The sequence below is a fragment of the Vicia villosa genome, linkage group LG5 (assembly GCF_029867415.1).
Source record: "Vicia villosa cultivar HV-30 ecotype Madison, WI linkage group LG5, Vvil1.0, whole genome shotgun sequence".
NCBI classification, from domain to species: Eukaryota; Viridiplantae; Streptophyta; class Magnoliopsida; order Fabales; family Fabaceae; genus Vicia; species Vicia villosa.
The window spans coordinates 109,495,875-109,518,578 of NC_081184.1; the positions used below are offsets into that span (position 1 = coordinate 109,495,875).

Genomic DNA, 22,704 nt, shown 5'->3' on the forward strand with positions numbered 1-22,704 from the left:
TCCAATTCTTTTCTCCAAAAATTAATGTGTCATCTGCGTATTGGAGATGAGAGAAGCATTCCTGTCCATTTTCAAATTTATAACCAGTAAAATTTTCCAGAGTCACTGCTTTTTTCATGAGACTGTTAAAGCCTTCTGCTACTAATAAAAATAAGAAGGGGGATAATGGGTCCCCTTGCCTCAATCCTCTTCCCATCTTGAATTCTTTGGTGGGACTTCCATTCACTAAAACCGAAATCGATGACGATTGTAAACATTCTAAAATCCATCTCCTCCATTTCTCATGGAATCCCATTTTAGCCATCACATCCTCCAAAAATTTCCAATCCACCGTGTCGTATGCCTTTTCGAAGTCCACCTTAAACAGCACCACTTCTTTTTTCGTTCGTTTTGCCTCATCCACTATCTCATTAGCGATTAGGATGCCATCCATAATCTGTCTCCCTGAAATGAACGCCGTTTGGGTGTCCGAAATAATTGATCCCATCACTTTTCTCAGCCTGTTTGATAATATCTTAGCAATTATTTTATATATGCATCCAATCAGCGAAATTGGTCGAAAGTGTTTCAGTTTTGATGGATTCTTCTTCTTTGGAATTAGCACAATGAAAGAAGAATTTGCCCCTCTAACCATCTTTCTGTGCTTATGGAACTCTTCCAAGACTCTAATGAAATCTGGTTTAACATCTTCCCAAAATTCTTTCACGAACCCCAAGTTTACTCCATCGGGACCAGGGCTTTTTGAGCTGTCACAATCCCATACTGCTCTACGAATTTCGTCCTCAATGAATTCTTTGACCAGCTCCATCGCCTCCACCTCCAATAATTGCTTGAAGTTTAAATTTGTGCCAGTGATACCCTTACTTCTCGCCGAGAATTGATTCTCAAAGTGATCAAATATGGCCTTTTTCATATCTTCCACTATTTCCACCCTTCTGCCATTCACATCAAGATACAACATTTCATTGTCTCTTCTCCTTTTATTGATGTAACCATGAAAGTATTTGGAATTTGCATCACCTTCCTTTAGCCATTTAATTCTAGACTTTTGCCATAATATGGTGCAGTTTAAGTTCAACATCTTGTATAATTCGGCTGATTTCTCCCTCTTGGATTTGATTTCCTCATCAGTCAGTCCCTCATTTTCTCCTTTGAATTCGAATCTGTTTAACTCCTCTTTGATAGTCTTAATTTTCTCTCCGAGGTTTTGAGAATGATTTTTATGCCACTCCTTAAGAGCTTCTCTTATCCTTTTAAACTTCTCTTTAAGAACGTACATTCCCCTTGCTTCAACTACCATATTTCTCCATCGATCCCTAACGAAAGTATGATAGCCTTCTATTTCCTTCCAACATGATGACAACATACGGAAAGGCTTTGAACCCCAATTCTGTTTCAACTCTCTCAGCGAGATTGGGCAGTGGTCTGATAAACCTTTATCAAGGCTGCTCTGTTTACTCTCAGGCCACTGTCTGACCCAAGCTTCAGTTACTAAGAATCTATCTAATCGGCTCATGGCTGATCCTCCATTCCTAGACCAAGTATATTTTCTTCCATGTAGTGGTAAATCTAATAACTCTGAGTCTGTGATAAACTTGTCGAAGTCTTCCATCTCACTTCTTCTTGAGTTTTCGCTTCTTCCTTTTCTCTCGGATGCTTCTCTTACTCCGTTGAAATTGCCTGCCACACACCATTTCTCCTCGCTCTTTGCTTGAATCTCTGATTTTAGTTCATCCCATAATATCCTCTTTCTGTTAGTTTCACACGGAGCATAGATGTTCACGATGTTTACTTGTGTCTTCGATTCTCCCCATTCTCCTGTCATCCATATATAGTGATCCTTAATTATTTTCCTTTTTACACACAATTCTTTGCTGTCCCAGATTGTGAGAATGCCGCCGGATCTTCCATCTGTCCTGATTGTCATTTTTGTGTGATAATAACTTGAATATTTTCTATAAATAATTATTCGATAGTAAGTAATTAATAAGATTTTATTTATAAGATATGTGGTCAATAATGAGCATTAAATAATTAATTTAACTTAATTTTAAAACACAATCAAGCTATAAGTTTAGAGCGTTAATTAATTAATGTATTTTAAAATAAAAGTGGAAGAATAAAAATTACTTAATTAATTTTTATTTTATAATTCAATTTTATTGGGTTTGTTAATACACATTAATAATTATAGGATTTGAATTTTAATAGATACATAACTGTTGGTTGGTATGAATAGTAAAACAATTTTTTTTAAATTTGTTAAGGGTCCTGCTAACCAGTGCCCCGGGGGCACTGGATAAGAAGCATTAAATGATCTTTAATTGTATTTTTATTCTTTAAAAAAAACTATAATTAAATATATTTAATTATTAAATTCGCTCAAATTAACTCATTCACTCATTTTCGCTTTCATACACTACAAAATTTATACACATGAAATTAAATGAAATTTGGAATTAAAATATTACAATCTCATTTCAATATCATTATCATTACAATATGAGAATAATTTAAAAGAACTAATAGTATTTTTTAAAATTAAAAATCGGTAGGTATTGCAAATGAAATATGCAGCAACAATTAGCAACAATAAATATAATAATTTATAACGTCTCAATTTTTTTATGGTTTATAAATTTTCAATTTTTTTGTCTTAAATAACATTTTTTGTGTTAAATGACACATTTAATAAACTCTTTTTTTTAAGAATATTAATGGATTCAAAATGCAATTAATGATCCTTAACGAGTGCTCCCGGGACACTCATTAGCATTGCCCATTTGTTAATATGTATAGTATCAAAACAAAATTGTTAATATGTCATTAATTTTAAGGTATTATATGAATGGGTAGTTATTAATTGACCTTAATTATTTGATGTATTATATTAGGAAATGAGGAATAAATTAAATTTGTAACTTTTTAAATTAGGCCACTTAATGCCTGGTCTCACTTCTCTTTACTTCATATTCCTTATACATCTATCTATCGTATAAATTTAATAATAACTTAATATTATTCCCTCTGTTCTTTTTAAGTGTCGTTTTAGAAGATTTTTTTAATTTCTATTTAAGTGTCGTTTTATAGTTTAATGTTATAATTTGTCGATTATACTCTTACTTTCTTAATAACTCTATTTCACATTTTTCATAAAATTAATTATTTTCTCAATTAGTTATTGGATAAAGAGAAAATAAATGAGGGTATAATAGAAAAAATAACTCTGATAATCCACTATCTTAGTTGAAGAACTTTATGCTAAAACGACACTTAAAAAGGAACAAAGGGAGTACCATTTATAATTATATACCATAAATATTTTAAAAATTAATGCATTGTATTAGCATTAAAACAACTAAATTATATATGTCAACGCGTCTCAAAATACTTAAATACTACATCAAAATTTATAATATGAGTCAACAAATAAAAACTATTTTCAACAAATGAATTTATCATTTTATGTTTTATAACATAAATATATAATAAATAAACAAGTCTGCCTCATTTCCACTATCACATATTCATCAATTAAATAGAATTTAAAATTTATTTTCATTTTTTATAGTTTAGTTTTTAAACCAAATTCTTAAAATAATCCATTAAATAAGCTTTGTCATATATACTTTTTAGAAACATTAATTATTATATGAAAAAAAATGTCTTAATATTAATTTACAAAATTATTTTTAAAATCTAAGAAATCTAACACAAATAAACAATCTCATATTTTTTTAATAAGCAATTTAATCTCATATGATACTATTATGTTATGAAAGAAATGCTTAATTATTTTATTTATATTTTTATTAAAATATACATTTTTAACGGGTCGAAACGGGAAATTTCAATTATTGATATAATATTTTTATAAATAAGAATAAGTTATAAATTAAAAAATAAAGGGGAAAATGCTTATTGTTGATACAATTATTTTTATAAATAGGAATAAATTACAAATATTTTATAAACGAAAAAAAGTCAATTGTTGATAAAATTTTTTTATAAACGGAAATTAGTTACAAATATTTTTATAAATGAACACACGAGTTCTCTAAACTTGCTCTTCCCTGTAAAACCCTATAAACGGGAATAAGTTATAATATTTTTACATAAGGATACACGTGTTCTAAAACCTCACCCCGACATGAAAAATCATAAGTGCGATGCGGACTCGCGGACATTGCCACTTTTTTTTTTTTTTTACAAAAACAAACTCAATGAAATTCATTAAACACATGATTTTCAATACAAGGAGGAATCATATGGATGACACTGCGTCTAGCCTAAGAATTGGCCGCCTTCGCGAGGGAATGGGCAACCGAATTCGCTTGACGCCTAATAAACTTCACCTCGAAGTTGGAAAAAACATGTAATAAATTTTTAATAGACATAATAATCAAACTAAACTCAGATCCACCCTCGTGATTGGAGTGGATGGCTTGAACAACCTGTTGAGAGTCACTTTCGAAGATAATATTGTCAAGGTGCAATGTTATAGCTCCTTCAATAGCTTCTTTAAGGGCGTAAGCTTCTGCTTCAAGGATGGAGAGGGTACCGATATCCCAAGCTACACCTGCAATAATGAAATTACCCCTTTTATCACGAATACACCATCCCCTATTAGTAGTCCCAGAGTGATTGTTAAACCCCGCATCCACATTGCACTTTAACCATCCTTCTGTTGGCGGATTCCAACTTGTGATATTCTGATGAGTATTCTCTCTCCCTTGAGTTCTTTGTGCTGTAAGCCAATTCTTCCAGTTATGAAACGCAATCATACCCAATTTGGATGCTTCCTCTTTCTCATTATGCCAAATAAAATCGTTTCTATTCTTCCAAATCACATCCATCATAACTGCAAATCTACCAGCAACCATCCGATCTTCCGATCTACATATATAAATAATTAGAGATTTTACATCACTAAAATTATGTAAACGGGGCTCTAGAAGATCCGACAAACCTGCTGTCCTCCAACACTGAATAGTCGTATCACAACCAAAAAACACATGCCAATCATCTTCAATATTATTTCCACAGAGCTGACAATCTGATGGGCAAGGTACCTGATGTTGACGAAGTCTGGTACGCGATGGTAAGCATCCCCTACAAATCCTCCACAACAGATGCTTGGTTCTAGATGGGGATTTAATTCTCCAAAGACTATTCCAATCCTCCTTCCCACTATCATTATTTTGCCTCTTTTTAGAACTTATCCATAACTTGTAGCCAGATCTCACACTATACTCTCCATTTTTCTCCTCTTTCCATACCAATCTATCTTCTACCACCTCTTGCAACAACGAAACCTATAATATGTCTTCGGTAGCTACATAATCAAACAAATCCTCAATCAACCTTGTATTCCATTCTTTCGCATTAGGCAACATAAGATGTTTAACGGTAATATCGTACGTACCTTGCTTTTGGGGTCCAACAAGGCATCCTTCTCTTCTTCCCCTAATCCAAGGTTCGTTCATTGCTTTGATTTGACTACCATCTCCTATACTCCACCTGTACCCTAAAGTTAAGACATCTCTTGCTTTCCACAAGCTTCTCCACACAAAGCTAGGATTATACCCAATTTTAGCATCTAAGAAAGAAGTACTAGGATAATACCTTGCTTTGAAAATTCTTGAGACAAGAGTGTGCGGCCTTGTCAAAATTTTCCATCCTTGTTTAGCAACCATAGCTATGTTAAACGCTTTAAGATCCCTAAAGACCAACCCACCTTCCGCCTTAGAAGAAGTTAGCTTGTCCCACACCATCCATCTTATACCACGATTATTGTTATTTCCCCCCCATCAGAAGGAATTCATCATCTTTTCAATGTCATTTGATTACCGCATCTGGTAGAATAAAGATGCTCATAATATAGGTTGGTGTAATACGGTGAACTGACTTTTTAGAAATGTGCGGATAGCAAAAGTCGCCACCGACTTTTATTTTATCCAATTTAGGAAAGGCTAAAAGAACAGGAAAGACCTTTTTGAAAGAGATTTTGAGTTCGGGGGGTAAGTTATACAAAGGGAAGGTGTAAGGAACCCTTTGCATCCATGGTTATCCATGGGCTCTTAATTGCTTAGCTCACTTTGTTTTGAAATGTTTGAAAATGAGGTGTGAAAAGTAAAAACTTCGAAGAAGAACTTTAGCTTGTAAATAAGCGTAGTCTTTTTGAATTTGATTTTGAAAAGGAGTAGGAAAATGTTTTAAATTTGAATTTGAAAAAGAGCAAGCAATTAATAGCAACTACCCTAAGTTTTAAAATTCGTTCTTTTAGCTTTTCAGGGCGAAAGGGTCTATCCATACTGTCATACCCCAAAATTTGCCCGATCAATTCGCGTCTGTTAAATCATCAAGGGTTAAAATTAAGAGTCATGGGGTTTGACATCCCTATTGTCAAACCCGCCCTCTTATAAAATATTCTGAGAAATAAATGGGGTGAAATTAACAGGTATCTTGGGTCCAAAGATTTGACCCATCTATCTCAGGTTTGGATCATTTGCTTGGAGTATTTTTATGGGTTTTATTCTTCTAACAATTTAATTGGTGTGATGTTTATTATTAATTTATTAGGTTCATTGGCTATTATCAAAATAATTAGGGAATTATTAATTATTAATTTTGGTATTATTATCAGAATTATTAATTAGGAGTGTTATTGATAATTGTTAAATAATTGGACAATAGGCCCGTTGGGTGTATTAAACCCTAACCTAATACATTAATATAAATAGGTGCTATTTCTAACAATTAGGGGAGGCCAATTTTCTAACCCTATTCACCGACCTTTTTTCGACCGTACCATCACAAACCTCCAATTTTTCTTCCAAAAACAAAACTTTGTTCATAGTCATAACAGCAGCCCCGTGAAACAGTGAAATCACTGATTTCCCTTTTATCATACCATTGACCTCACCATTATCATCTCCCAAACCAAACCTCATGCAAATTACACCACTTGTTCAAACTCATGAAATCCACAACCTATAAATAACATTACCTTCAACCATTACAATAATTTTGCAAATTCAATTCTAACCAATAAATCAAGAATCAATACCATAAGCCTTTTGAGAACCCAAAAACACTTACTTTTTCTTTACCCACAAATTTCATCAATCTTTGACTTTTGTGTTGTTGTAAATACAATAAACTTTTTTCCTCGATGCTAAGAAGCATTAACAAACATTGCATTCGTACTAATTCAATCATAAGAATCTGCTATTTTTTAGTTTGTTTTGTTTTCAGGGAAGAACAAAGGAAGAAGAATGAGAAGACAGGGAAACAGAATCCACGAGCAACCACTGCGAGCCCTCCGAATCGCCGGTCCTCCTCGCGCCGCCGTGGAAGCCCCTCGCAACCGCACGCGGCCAACAGCACCGCCGAATCCATACCGCCGCGGCACTCCTCCGTTCGCAACCGAACCCAGCCACCCACCGCTCCGTCGATCTACGCTTCATCATCGAAGAGCACATCCGCCGCGAACCAATGCGTCCATGCCTTCAGACCCGTCGATTCGATCCGCCCTCTTCCGTTCACCACGGCCGCCGTCGGACACCCACCACCACTAGATCCCATGAGCACACTTTTTCTCTTAGTTGGAATCATGTGTTTATTTGTTGATTTTGATTTATGCTATGCACTTGATTGCAAGAGACATGGAAATAATTTCTCTCTTAATTATGTTTGCCTTTGCTGTTAAGAATAAATGAAAAAGAAGAAGGAGAACGAACAGTGACGACACGTGTTGTTGTTTAATAGTTGGAAATACTTGTCTTACGTTCATCTTATTGAGTTGGGGACTAATTATCAATCAAAGCGAAGTGGCGTAGCGGATGAAAGAGGTGTTTGATGTTACATGCGCAAGGGCAAGGGTTCGATCCCTGCCTCTTGCGTGTATTTTCTCTAATTTTTTCCTTGTTCTTGATAACAGATTCGATGCGCATGATTTCTTTACACGCACGATACACCCTCTACTAGCAACCTTTGGATCATGTCAAGATCTGATCCAACGCTCCACAGTGTGAAGCTCCACCATGGACATTCAAGAGACATCCTACAGGATCAGCACCCAGGTTTTCTTAATTGTTCTTATGTATTTATTTGTTTAATGGTGTAATTAAATTAATATGTTTTTTATGGTATATAGTTTAATTGTGAAATTAAATTAACAATATAATTACATTAGGATTAGGGATATAGTTATTTAGGATTATTTTCTCGACTATTTTCCCAATCCTCCGATTTAAGTGATTTAATTTTAATTATTATAAAATCACAAAAACCCTAAAAAAGGTTATACGAATTAGGGTTTGCTCCATCCCATTTGCCCAAAGTATCAAAGATATTAGGATTTAATTTATTATTCGTTCCGACTAAATCTATTGGTCGCGATGGTTAATAATCGATTAATTTAATTAATCAAATCCTATAAATTAAAATTCAAATAAATTTATTTTGCTAAATGGTTTTAACCATCTTATTGGTTATGATGATTAGCATATTTCCCCTTATCAATTCGTTATTATTTGTAATCGAAACTATCGGTTATGAGGGATAGCGGTAAATTAATAAATTAATAATTAAAATACATCACTTTGCTAAAAGTGATAATCGAATCAATCGATTAGAATTGCCAGCAATCCTTTACTAATCTGTTAACTATGGCGATCGAATCTATTGATCGTTGCGGTTAATAGTGCCATATTAAATCAGGGTTGTACGCCCAAAACACTTAAAATACATCAAATCACAAACCACGGATTTTCATCTCTTCAATTCTGCGATATTCAAACTACGATAAGGTAATTCAAAATACCTTCGAACATTCGCATTTCAAAACAACTTCAAAACAAATTCAAATACATTCAATTCTAATTCTAAGGCGTACAATCATGTGCCCGAACTACGTTGACTCTGATTCTCCATAAGGAGATACGTAGGCACTTGGATAACCAAGGCGAGTCCCCTTCCTCTAAATTCTAATCCTGTCAATATAATTAGCTTTATAATTACTCTCTGTCACCTTTCTTTGTAAACCTTGCCATAAACCTTTATCTTTGAATGTTAGCCTTTAGGAAAGGGCTGGGAGTGCCTAACACCTTCCCTCAGCCTGATTATAATAACTTACCCCGAATCTCGCGTCTGCGTAAGGTTTCCTATTCGCCTTGGTAGAATAGGTGGCGACTCTCTAAGTAAAATTTTAGGCAGGTTGCTACAGCTGGCGACTCTGTTGGGGATAACTTAACAGTGAATTACTATGCTCCTAAGGCTTGAGAGGGTTTAGGTTTAGGTTTGTGGCAAACGGTTTAGGTTTTTGGCGAAATTTTCAGGGTTTGGCTAATTAGCCAAAATTAGGGTTTATATTTCTTTATATGTAAATATTTAAAATTTTTATTTTATTTATTTATTTAAAATTTCACCTTTTACATCAATTAATAAATACCTGTTTATTTAAATAATGACTGTTTATTTAAATATTGGATGTGCATTGCATTTTGTAAACCGTAAGCAGCCGGATTTCGAGGTTAGTTCAAATATTTAAATTTTATTTATTTATTTATTTTCCTCTGCAATTTCATCACTGCAATTTAATATTTATTTAAGTGAATATTTTTATTTCTATTGCATCTTCTGGGATATATAAGATCGTTGTTAAACCTAAGTGTGGGGGTTAACTTTGAGACCAAAAGGGGACATGAATCGCCTTACGAGTCTCACTGATAACTCCACTCGGAGTGGGTTAGGCATTTGGAAAGGTCCGAAACGAAGCTTGACTTTGTGGAGGGCTGGACTGGATACTTAGCTGATATCTCCAGGAACCTACCCCAAAAATTCGAACCTCATGGATAAAATGAGTTGTTCCAAAATCCGAAGAGACGAAAAAGTCTCGGAGGCTACGAACGACCCCATGAGACCTTCTAGAACCCCCATAAAAAGGTTGGCTCCTAAGAGCCGCTACGTTGAACCTATGAACCTAGGACTTTGGTGTTGCTGTGCTCTTTATATGTTTGCAATTTATATACTTCGAATATCTATGTGTTTCGATTTTGCAGGTATCCCCACGTGGTCCCTAGCCTGTAGGGACTCTAATTTCTAAAGACCATGTCTTTCCCAAGAAGGACATCACCATCTATGCATCCCCTAGCCTGTGGGGATTTTATTTTTATATCCTTGTATTCTTACAACTACGCGTCCTTCCCACGAAGGACATTTCCATTAACGCACGTCAATTGGCCTCTCGATGGCCATGCGATCTAGTGACTGTCTCGAACGGTCACCCCGTGCTTGCTACTACGTACTCCCTAGCATATAGGGATTTTCTGTTACATCCACGTGTTTTCGCAACGACGCGTCCTTCCCCGAAGGACAACTTCATTAGCATGCGTTCGATTGGCCTCTCGATGGCTATGAGATCTAGTGACTGTCCTGAACGGTCACTCCATGCTTATTCCCGCGCACCCTCTAACTTGTAGGGTTTGGATCTCCATTTACACATCACATCCCTAGCCTGTAGGGATTTCTCTTCGTCCATATCGTCCTTAGATAGGTTGTGTTCCGCATAGAGAACCTTCCCACGAGGGACAAAGTCATTGGTACACATTGATTGGCCTCTCGATGACCATGAGATTTAGTGACTGTCTTGAACGGTCACTAGCCGCTATCTTCTACATACTCTCGAATCCAAGGGATTTCCCTTAGCATGTCATAACATTTACCCTGCAAAGATGCCAAGAGGGTCTAATGTCGCCTCTAAGGCTATCCCTAGGATCATAGGTTACACGTCTGCGTTGCATACGCGGGGTTACAATATAAGGAGTCTCTCGCTTACGCGTGCATTTGCATTTTCATGCATTCATACATTCACATTTGCATTTCTATCTTCGCCCGCATCCATACCAATCGTGCTAGCCGGTTTCCCGAAACTCGCCAAAAAAATCAAAAGAAAAAAAACTATGGAGAAAGGAGAATAAAAGATCTTGGTCTTGCTAATAAAAGGGGACGTCTTTTACCGTGCCAGCCACGTGTCCATGCCTTGGCTTAACAGGATTATAAATACAATAAAGGTTTTCATCGAGCAAGGATTAGTTCAACAAAGAGTTCCCTCATAGATACACTCAAGATGTGTCTAGTCATAAAGGGGTTCATCTTAGAACATATCAAACTTTCGAGGACTCTCTATGATAACCTGGGGGCAAGGATTAATCCAACTAGGGCAAAATCCTAGACAAAGATGCATACTACGAAGGAGGGAAGGCAACATATGTTAACTCCACACCAAGGGGCAAAAGGGTCATAGGTTCTCTCTATCAATCTACAAATTCTGGAGGTTGCAAACGGTGTGGTACTATCCGTAGGAAAGGCAAAAGAGGTTCAGTCAAAGGAAACCCATAAAGTTCCGATACGACGAAAACCCACCGCTTACAATTACTTCCGACAGGTTTGACGTGCCCAAGAAGAATTCGAGGTTACCCTTTTACTTCTACAAGTCTAAAGAGCTAAGGAGTAAAACAAGATCAATGGATCCACAAAGGAGATTTCCCTTAGGATCAATAGGTTTATCATTTCAAGTTGTATTTCCTACGATCACAAAATGCTATTTGATATAAAACATTGTACCTTTCGAATAGTAATTCAATAAAAATAGCATGCATGTTTTGAAATCAATCCATTCGCTTCATTCGCTCACTACTACGACTTTCTACTCGCACGCTTCTATTCTATTTTCAATTTCAAATTTAAGAGTATTAACAAACTTGAGGGAGAATGACGATTACAAATAACTAAGTCCAGCTAAACATATGCTTTCAAGGTAAGACCGAGCCGAGGATGTACATGCATTACTTCAATTCCCAAACAGTGGAGATATAAGGATGTTAACCCCTCGTCACCCCCTCGAGCCAGGAGTTGGAGTTTGCTTCTACTTTTTAAATAAACCTTGATTTCAACCAGGGGCAGGGTAGATTTCAATTAATTCAATGGTGTATTTTGGTTGTCAAGAGAATCACTCAATCCAAGCAAAGGATCAAGCAAAGCAAAGGTTCAAGCATATTTTCTTCCTCGCATTCATCAAAGATTGAGGAAGTAATGGAGATAACATTCACAACAATCTTCTTCCTCATTACATCATTCAAGATCGAGGAAGTATCAAAGGCGAAGCTTACAAATCAAAATCGACATGGCAGTCACAACATTCAATATCCAAGGATCAAGTACTTCAAAAAAAAAAGGGAGAAAAACGCCCGCTAAGTCAAAATGGAAAATTCCATGAAAACAAAAGAACGACTTAGGCAAAAATTAGGGCATCCCGATGGATCAAACTCAAGAGAGTTGGTTCATGCAAAAATAAGGGATAAAAACAAAGGCGAAATAAAAAGGATAATCTTATGACTGCCAAACCATCAAAACTTCACAACAATGCTTGGATCTTTACAATATTTTTTATCAAACGCTTGGGTCTTTGTTAAAGGCTTCTGCTCAACATCAGAACTGATTCTCTTACAAACAAGGCACATCCATCGGATTAGGAGAATTTTTAGGATCTGGAGAACATCAAGGAGAAAGGGGTGGGATAAATAAAATTTTGAGCCTTATATCCATTGTTTCTTAAAACATGAACCAGGCCAAGTTACAACATTTAAAAGTCCTAATTGAGGCAAGGTTAACCATGAAAGCATATTAAGCAGGATTTGTTATACTGACTCCTATGTATGTTAAAACTATTTCTAACCACTACGCTTCTTCAAGCATTCATTTCTTAAATCACCCAGTCCTAATTCATAACGGACTTCGATTTCAAAAAACTTGCATACACATCACATTAGAGTTACTTCTCAAAGGGTACAACGTCATCTACGAGTATACACTTAGCACAAAGGTGATCATTTTTGATAAAGACTCTTGAATGGGGAAACCACGTCCAGAGGGTTTTCCTAAACAGGAGCATGCAATCAAACATCCTATTTACTAGGGGAATTCTTCCTAAAGGTTCAATCGACTTGGGGCACACCTCGAAGCAATAACAAACAGGGGCATGTCAAACATGGGAAGAATTCAAATTCAAAAGGATAGAACACTATGGATAGTCCTCCATATCATGGAGATCAAGGGCACACCCTTCAATCTAAACATCGAAGCATATGACAAAGCTATTTGCTGGGGCACTTCCCTCATAAGCATCTTTTTCCACGAAAATACTGGGGCAATGGATAGCAAATCCATAAGACGCATAACAAAAGGAAAAGGCGTCTTCACACTTTACAACCTCGAATCAATCTTTCTCCTGACTACGATCTTCAAAGTTCAAACAAAACAGGTATTGGGAAATCGCGCTAGCATCACACCCCATCTTATCAAGCAAACCTGCAACTCCAGCGAACTATATACGCTTTGGTTATCAATAACCTACCATTGGAGCATCCTACAAATACATACAAATCATGCATTACATACATGGGTTGATACATTACACCGTAACCTTTTCTAGGTGGTCTTCTTTAAGACAAATATCACGATCCTTTCTAGGAGTTTCCTCAAGCAGTCTTATTCAAGACAAATTGTCATCCTTTTCAGGAGTATCTTTTCAGGTAATCTTCTTCAAGACATCCCTTTTTCTAAAGTTCCTTTTCAGGAAGTCTTTTTCAAGACGTTCCCTTTTCTAAGTACCTTTTGAGGTAGTCTTCTTCAGGACATTCTTTTTCTAAGTACCTTTTCAGGTAGTCTTCTTCAGGACATTCTTTTTCTAAGTACCTTTTCAGGTAGTCTTCTTTAAGACATCCCTCTTTCTAAAGTTCCTTTTCAGGTAGTCTTTTTCAAGACGTTCCCTTTTCTAAGTACCTTTTGAGGTAGTCTTCTTCAAGACATTCTTTTTCTAAGTACCTTTGGAGGTAGTCTTCTTCAAGACATCCTTCTTCTAATCACCTTTTCAGGTAGGCTTCTTAGAGACATTCTTGTCCTAAGTACCTTTTCAGGTAGTCTCTTTCAAAAAAAAAAACAATTCGTCATCACTCTCAAGAACCTCTTCAGGTAGTCTTCTTTAAGACATCTTTCAACCTTTTCAGGTAGTCGTCTTTAAAGACATTCTTCATTCCTTGCTAAGAACTTTTTCAAGTGATATTCTTTAAGACAAATTTCTATCTACTCTAAGAGCCTTTACAGGTGGTCTTCTCTAAGACAAATTGCTACCATTTCAAAAAATCATTTCAGATAGTCTTCTTTAAGACAAACATTCACACCCATTCAAAAGACCTTTTCAGGTAACCTTACAGAAGACATTACTTCGCTCCACTCATTACGTCGACCAAACATACGCATATGCATAAGCATACATAAACATTACAAAGCCAACATAAGCATAGTCATGGGACAGGTGCAAGCATGGAGTAAACAAGTTCAATGGGTTTAAAGAGATAAAATCTTGGGATTGCATCAGCATCAGCATACATACATACACACTAGCATATGCATATCATCTAATGCATTCACATATCACAAAAAACCCAATTTTGATTGGCCATCTAAATCATTTTCAAAGTCAGTTCTCGTCTGACTGTTACATCAAAATCCAGTTCCTGTCTGGTAGTCAGTTCCCGTCTGACTGTTACATCAAAATCCAGTTCCCGTCTGGTAGTCAGTTCCCGTCTGACTATTACATTAAATCCAGTTCCCGTCTGGTAGTCAGTTCCCGTCTGACTGTTACATTGGATCCAGTTCCCGTCTGGTAGTCAGTTCCCGTCTGACTGTTACATTAAATCCAGTTCCCGTCTGGTAGTCAGTTCTCGTCTGACTATTACATCAAAATTCAAATCATACTGCAAAAGCCTAGTTTCCAACCCTCGTGTTGTGATTGGTGTATTTTCCGACCCGCGTGTCGTGAGATTTCCAACCCTCGTTGTCATACCCCAATTTTTGACCCTAAGATCACACATCATTTGCATACCAATCATCAATCAAGAAGTTTTAACCTAGATCTCTACTTGCAATGCTGTGCTCAATTCATCTGCAAAGGAATCATCGAGCACCCATGTTTTAGTTTGTATATATTCCTTTACTAACCAAAATACCAAAAATATTGCCTTGTGCTCTTGTATGTTTGTGTTTTGTAGGTACCAAGTCAAAATACCCATCAAAGGAGCATTTTTCAACATTTTCACTGTGCAAATCGATTTGCATAAGGTGTAAATCGATTTACACAACTGTTTCTGCACCAGATTTGCTTCTGCCATCAGTGCAAATCGATTTGCATAAGACAGCAATCGATTTGCATAACTGTTTTTGCCCCAGATTTTGCCTTTTTCAGCCATGTAAATAGATTTGCATAATGTGCAAATCGATTGCACCAACACGAATTTGGAAAAATGAAGGCAAATTTCAGCTTTTTGAAGTGTTGACATCATTTGCAAGCATGGGAAGCATGACTTGGTTCTTACATTTGATTTCCTAAATCATCTAATCATGTACTCTCATGTGATTGCATCAAGACCATTGGATTTCATTTTTGTCTCCAAATCACTTTTCCAAGCCTAATTCTATTTTCCAATCCTAACTCCAAGCCACAAAATTTCCCAAGCCTAAGTGCTATAAATTGAGGCACTCCCCTCTTCATTTTTCAAGCTTTGATAGCCAAGAAACTTATTGCAAATTCTCTCCTCACCTCTTCCAAACCCATCACTCAAAGCTCTTTTTCTTCCACACAAATTAGTGAGTCACATCTTAAACCTCACTAATTTAGAGCTAAACCTCAACATAAACACTACTTTTCTTCATCAATTATGAGAGATCAAGGCTTGTGGTTGTGTGTTCTTGAAGAAGATTCAAAGTTTGTGAAAGATTTGGTAAAATTCTAGATCCAATCCATAATTCAAGATGTGATCCATTGTTGTTTATGCTTGATGCACCTTTGGTGCTATATTGATGAGATTTGCTTGCTTACTTGATACATTTTCGTGCACAAATTGATCCAAGATCACAAGGTGTTTGGTTTTATGTTTAAACAAGTTTTCTTCTCTTTATTTGCTGTTTTTCTGAAAACTGTGTTTTGCAAATCGATTTACATCTGGTGCAAATCGATTTACACAACTGAAAACTGCGCAGATTTTGAAAACAGAGTTATGCAAATCGATTTACACTCTGTGCAAATCGATTTACACTGGGCAGAATGCTGATTTTTGTGGTTTTTGACTTGTTTTTGGTTCTAACTCATCTTCTACTCCATTCTTTTGATATTTGCTTTGAATCACAAGTTAGAGGCCTAATTTCTCTCTAATTTCAATGGACTTAGGGCGTCGATAGGATGAGAATCCAAATCCGCAATATTAAGTGATTGAAATTATGGATGAAAGGAGTCTTTAATGTGGTTCCATCTTTTATTTCTTTTTATTTTGGTCGATGAAAGTCTTAATGCCTTGAGAATTCTTATGGATTCTTGGTGAAGACTAGATCACTCACCTTTTTTCTTTTCGTGCGGTATTGCTTTCGGAAAACGATCTACATATCGTTCTTCTCGCATGCATTAGCACATAAAGTTTTGACCGGCCTCGTTGTAGGGTGATTTCTACATAAATCACTTGGCGATCTGCTTAACATAGCGCAATATTTTGTGTCCCGAATCAAAAAGATCAAATATGGAAGAGAATTGTATGCGGTTGATTTAAGACTTGTGGAGGTTTTTATCGTGTAGTCGCTATGATTTTATCAAGCTTCTGATAAACCCCATTGAATTTAAATCCGAGTACATCATTCACTCACCATCGATCTCCTACTAACTTTGATAACATACTTGACAAGTTTCAAGATGGTTATCTTTAACATTTAACAACTAACTTTAATTTCCGCACCTTTACTATACCGCTCTTTATATTTCTAGCTTTATCGCTTTATTTTATCATTTCATCATATTTACTTTCCGCCGTTTTTTCTTTGTCCACTTGGACATATGTTTATGCTTCCGTTATTTTTCTTTTGTCCACTTGGACCATACTTTACTTTTATGCTAAAACACTAATAAGCAATCGGAAATCTAAAAAATACATAAGGCTCTCTTTGGACTATCGGTTACTATCCCTAGCATTTTGGAGATTCGGACTTATGGACCTAGTACCTCTGGACTCATTCTATTACTACCCTGTGATTGTTCTGTCTGTCTGGCATTGTTTTGTTGTATGTTTATGTGTGCAGGTACTTCCTTGAAAGCCCTTGATGGTTAATTCCAAGGCATTGATATAAGGATTTTACCCGAAAACAGCCGTTACTCTGCCCGATTTTCGTCAGAATCTTAAAGTGGTGCTAAGACAATAAGTTCATCTGGATCCCCAAGTGTTAATGTATTGGTATTGATAAACCCAAAGGATGGGAAATCTACCTTGACTCAAAATGTCAAGTGTTGGCTTCTTCTTCGGTTAGACCGCTTCTTTCCTTAGCTTTTATTTTACGCAATAAGATAGCCTCTTCATCTCCTCCCATTCTTAAATTTTCAAAATCTTCTCTCTTTTTCCAAAACATTCTTATGTTTGCAAACCTTTTCAAAACCTTTTTTTCTTAAAAATATCTTTCGCCCTTAGTGGCTTTTCTTCAAAAGTTTAGACACCGTTAATTGTCGAAACGAGTGGTTATACCCCACGATTTTGAAATTGATTGATATAATGAGATCTTTTCCGCGTGAGAGAGCTAGTGGCATACTCGTCGATTTTATCCGAGTTGGAGCCCTTCTTTCATTAGCGATGCAAAGAACTCGTTTGTTCTCATGCTCAAGATCAATGGCTGAGTATTTCTCTCTAACGACAACAAAGTGTTTATTCGTTTTAAAACATTTTTTTCCCAAAAGCGGAACTACATTAGCTCTGACTTCTCCATTGCACCGAGGAGGTATGTAGGCCCAAAGCTTAACGCTTTGCCGAGCTTATTTTAAAAAATAAAACAAATCGTTTTTTAGCACACACGACACAAATTTTCAAAAAGGTTCCCGTGGAGTACCACGGATATGAGGGGTGCTTTAAACCTTCCCCTCATATAATCAACACCCGTACCTGAGTTCTCTTTCTTGTTTTAAAAACAAAACTTTGGGTTTTTCGTTCTTTTCCCTTTTCCTTTGAAAAAATAAAGCGCGGTGGCGATTTCAAACGGAATATTGATTCGAGTCAATCCCATGGCTTCGATATCAGAATTTCCCCGCTACACTCGTGTTGTGACAGGTGTGTTTTCCGACCCTCGAGTCGTGAGTCTCCAAACAGGTGAATCTTTTTCATACAGGTAAACTCGTCCGAACCAGGACGAGTAATCCTAACGGTGCAGGTGAGCTTGTCAAAACTATGACAAGTAATCCAAGTGGTGCAGGTGAAATTTGTCCGAACCAGGGCAAATGATCCAAATGGTGTAGGTGAAATTTGTCCGAACCAGGGCAAATGATCCAAATGGTGTAGGTGAAATTTGTCCGAACCAGGGCAAATGATCCAAATGGTGCAGGTGAGTTTGCGATAACCCTCGCAAATGATCCAAATGGTGCAGGTGAGTTTGCGATAACCCTCGCAAATGACCCTATTGGTGCAGGTGAGCTTGTTAAGAATCATAACAAGTGATCCCTCTTACAAGTCCTCGCTAGGTAAGACTCAGGCTTTAGCAGGACGGTTCTTTTCTCTCACACTCGAGCACAAGGTTTTTTTTCAAACGATACTTCAATTGGGTTTATCACGTTAGTCCCTCGGCAGTGATGTTCCCCAAAATTTCATCAACAACAAGCAAAGGTTCTATCTTTCTTTTCAAAGCTACTAACACATCTCAACTAACAATCATGCATCATTCAACTAACATACTTCATTCATACATAATGCATATGCATACATCACTCTCATTTATTTTGAGAGGCCTACCACATCATACATCGCATGCATCATATCATTGCATAAAATTCAGGTTGCCTTTTTAGGCCGTGTTACAACCAAAACACAGTGATTCCTTTCGAAAGCACTTGCTTCGCATTCGAAAGAGAGGGGTATTTACCTCGGGTGGCATCTGTAAGCCCATCTCCCATGGAATTTCTTCCCAACAAAGGCAAATTTCAGGGCATTTCAGTGTTCAATCATCTTCTACCTTTAGATTACGATAGGCAGACGTGCCTATCCAATTCTTCAGGTTTAAGAAGATTAAACAGGGGCAGCTGTCATACCCCAAAATTTGCCCGATCAATTCGCGTCTGTTAAATCATCAAGGGTTAAAATTAAGAGCCATGGGGTTTGACATCCCTATTGTCAAACCCGCCCTCTTATAAAATATCCTGAGAAATAAATGGGGTGAAATTAACAGGTATCTTGGGTCCAAAGATTTGACCCATCTATCTCAGGTTTGGATCATTTGCTTGGAGTATTTTTATGGGTTTTATTCTTCTAACAATTTAATTGGTGTGATGTTTATTATTAATTTATTAGGTTCATTGGCTATTATCAAAATAATTAGGGAATTATTAATTATTAATTTTGGTATTATTATCAGAATTATTAATTAGGAGTGTTATTGATAATTGTTAAATAATTGGACAATAGGCCCGTTGGGTGTATAAAACCCTAACCTAATACATTAATATAAATAGGTGCTATTTCTAACAATTAGGGGAGGCCAATTTTCTAACCCTATTCACCGACCTTTTTTCGACCGTACCATCACAAACCTCCAATTTTTCTTCCAAAAACAAAACTTTGTTCATAGTCATAACAGCAGCCCCGTGAAACAGTGAAATCACTGATTTCCCTTTTATCATACCATTGACCTCACCATTATCATCTCCCAAACCAAACCTCATGCAAATTACACCACTTGTTCAAACTCATGAAATCCACAACCTATAAATAACATTACCTTCAACCATTACAATAATTTTGCAAATTCAATTCTAACCAATAAATCAAGAATCAATACCATAAGCCTTTTGAGAACCCAAAAACACTTACTTTTTCTTTACCCACAAATTTCATCAATCTTTGACTTTTGTGTTGTTGTAAATACAATAAACTTTTTTCCTCGATGCTAAGAAGCATTAACAAACATTGCATTCGTACTAATTCAATCATAAGAATCTGCTGTTTTTTAGTTTGTTTTGTTTTCAGGGAAGAACAAAGGAAGAAGAATGAGAAGACAGGGAAACAGAATCCACGAGCAACCACTGCGAGCCCTCCGAATCGCCGGTCCTCCTCGCGCCGCCGTGGAAGCCCCTCGCAACCGCACGCGGCCAACAGCACCGCCGAATCCATACCGCCGCGGCACTCCTCCGTTCGCAACCGAACCCAGCCACCCACCGCTCCGTCGATCTACGCTTCATCATCGAAGAGCACATCCGCCGCGAACCAATGCGTCCATGCCTTCAGACCCGTCGATTCGATCCACCCTCTTCCGTTCATCACGGCCGCCGTCGGACACCCACCACCACTAGATCCCATGAGCACACTTTTTCTCTTAGTTGGAATCATGTGTTTATTTGTTGATTTTGATTTATGCTATGCACTTGATTGCAAGAGACATGGAAATAATTTCTCTCTTAATTATGTTTGCCCTTGCTGTTAAGAATAAATGAAAAAGAAGAAGGAGAACGAACAGTGACGACACGTGTTGTTGTTTAATAGTTGGAAATACTTGTCTTACGTTCATCTTATTGAGTTGGGGACTAATTATCAATCAAAGCGAAGTGGCGTAGCAGATGAAAGAGGTGTTTGATGTTACATGCGCAAGGGCAAGGGTTCGATCCCTGCCTCTTGCGTGTATTTTCTCTAATTTTTTCCTTGTTCTTGATAACAGATTCGATGCGCATGATTTCTTTACACGCACGATACACCCTCTACTAGCAACCTTTGGATCATGTCAAGATCTGATCCAACGCTCCACAGTGTGAAGCTCCACCATGGACATTCAAGAGACATCCTACAGGATCAGCACCCAGGTTTTCTTAATTGTTCTTATGTATTTATTTGTTTAATGGTGTAATTAAATTAATATGTTTTTTATGGTATATAGTTTAATTGTGAAATTAAATTAACAATATAATTACATTAGGATTAGGGATATAGTTATTTAGGATTATTTTCTCGACTATTTTCCCAATCATCCGATTTAAGTGATTTAATTTTAATTATTATAAAATCACAAAAACCCTAAAAAAGGTTATACGAATTAGGGTTTGCTCCATCCCATTTGCCCAAAGTATCAAAGATATTAGGATTTAATTTATTATTCGTTCCGACTAAATCTATTGGTCGCGATGGTTAATAATCGATTAATTTAATTAATCAAATCCTATAAATTAAAATTCAAATAAATTTATTTTGCTAAATGGTTTTAACCATCTTATTGGTTATGATGATTAGCATATTTCCCCTTATCAATTCGTTATTATTTGTAATCGAAACTATCGGTTATGAGGGATAACGGTAAATTAATAAATTAATAATTAAAATACATCAATTTGCTAAAAGTGATAATCGAATCAATCGATTAGAATTGCCAGCAATCCTTTACTAATCTATTAACTATGGCGATCGAATCTATTGATCGTTGCGGTTAATAGTGCCATATTAAATCAGGGTTGTACGCCCAAAACACTTAAAATACATCAAATCACAAACCACGGATTTTCATCTCTTCAATTCTGCGATATTCATACTACGATAAGGTAATTCAAAATACCTTCGAACATTCGCATTTCAAAACAACTTCAAAACAAATTCAAATACATTCAATTCTAATTCTAAGGCGTACAATCCTGTGCCCGAACTACGTTGACTCTGATTCTCCATAAGGAGATACGTAGGCACTTGGATAACCAAGGCGAGTCCCCTTCCTCTAAATTCTAATCCTGTCAATATAATTAGCTTTATAATTACTCTCTGTCACCTTTCTTTGTAAACCTTGCCATAAACCTTTATCTTTGAATGTTAGCCTTTAGGAAAGGGCTGGGAGTGCCTAACACCTTCCCTCAGCCTGATTATAATAACTTACCCCGAATCTCGCGTCTGCGTAAGGTTTTCTATTCGCCTTGGTAGAATAGGTGGCGACTCTCTAAGTAAAATTTTAGGCAGGTTGCTACACATACCATAAGAGGGCAGGAAGTCTTTCAATTGGATGTTTAAGGGTCATCGAGAATAATCGTTCGCCATAAGACTGGCCCTGCCATAAAGAGGGCAGGTAGTCTAAGGGAAGGATATAATAGTCATTTAATATCTTTAGGCATCATGCGAGTATACCTTAGCAATAGGGACAAATCATAAGGCAACATTGCTTTAGGTATCCTCGGAATTGAGGGACTTTGACTATTTAGTATGTTTAGAGGCAACAAGGCAACAATATAAGGCAACAATAAGGCAACAAGAGGGATTACCCTAAAGGTGCGTGGGTGCAACAATCACGTGGTTAATTTCGATGACATTTATCTTGTGAAGTTAGTGATTCTACGTTCAGTTCATGGTTTATCACTCCATAGGATTACTAACCACGCAGTTTAAAATAAACAAAAATCAAAGGCAGGAATTAAAAGTCCTACGCTATTACAATAAACACCTGCGGGGATGGGGGAAATTAAAAGACAGAAAAAATAAGAGGGATGAATAATTATCTTGAGCCTTGATCTTCCTCGAACCTCCGATTGACCCTGAAAATGAAAATAATATGGGAGGTGAGTGTAGGTGGAATTCATTGATATTGAAACAAACCCTATTTAAT

At 36.5% G+C, this 22,704-nt stretch overlaps 1 protein-coding gene across 1 annotated transcript; it reads left to right on the forward strand.

The window, feature by feature from the left end:
- The first annotated feature begins 7,277 nt into the window (after positions 1 to 7,277).
- On the forward strand, positions 7,278 to 20,425 carry LOC131605148 (actin-binding protein wsp1-like). The gene is made up of 2 exons (XM_058877541.1): positions 7,278 to 7,542; positions 20,103 to 20,425. Exons 1-2 carry the CDS (start codon positions 7,278 to 7,280, stop codon positions 20,423 to 20,425), a joined length of 588 nt encoding a protein of 195 aa, XP_058733524.1.
- Positions 20,426 to 22,704: the final 2,279 nt, after the last annotated feature.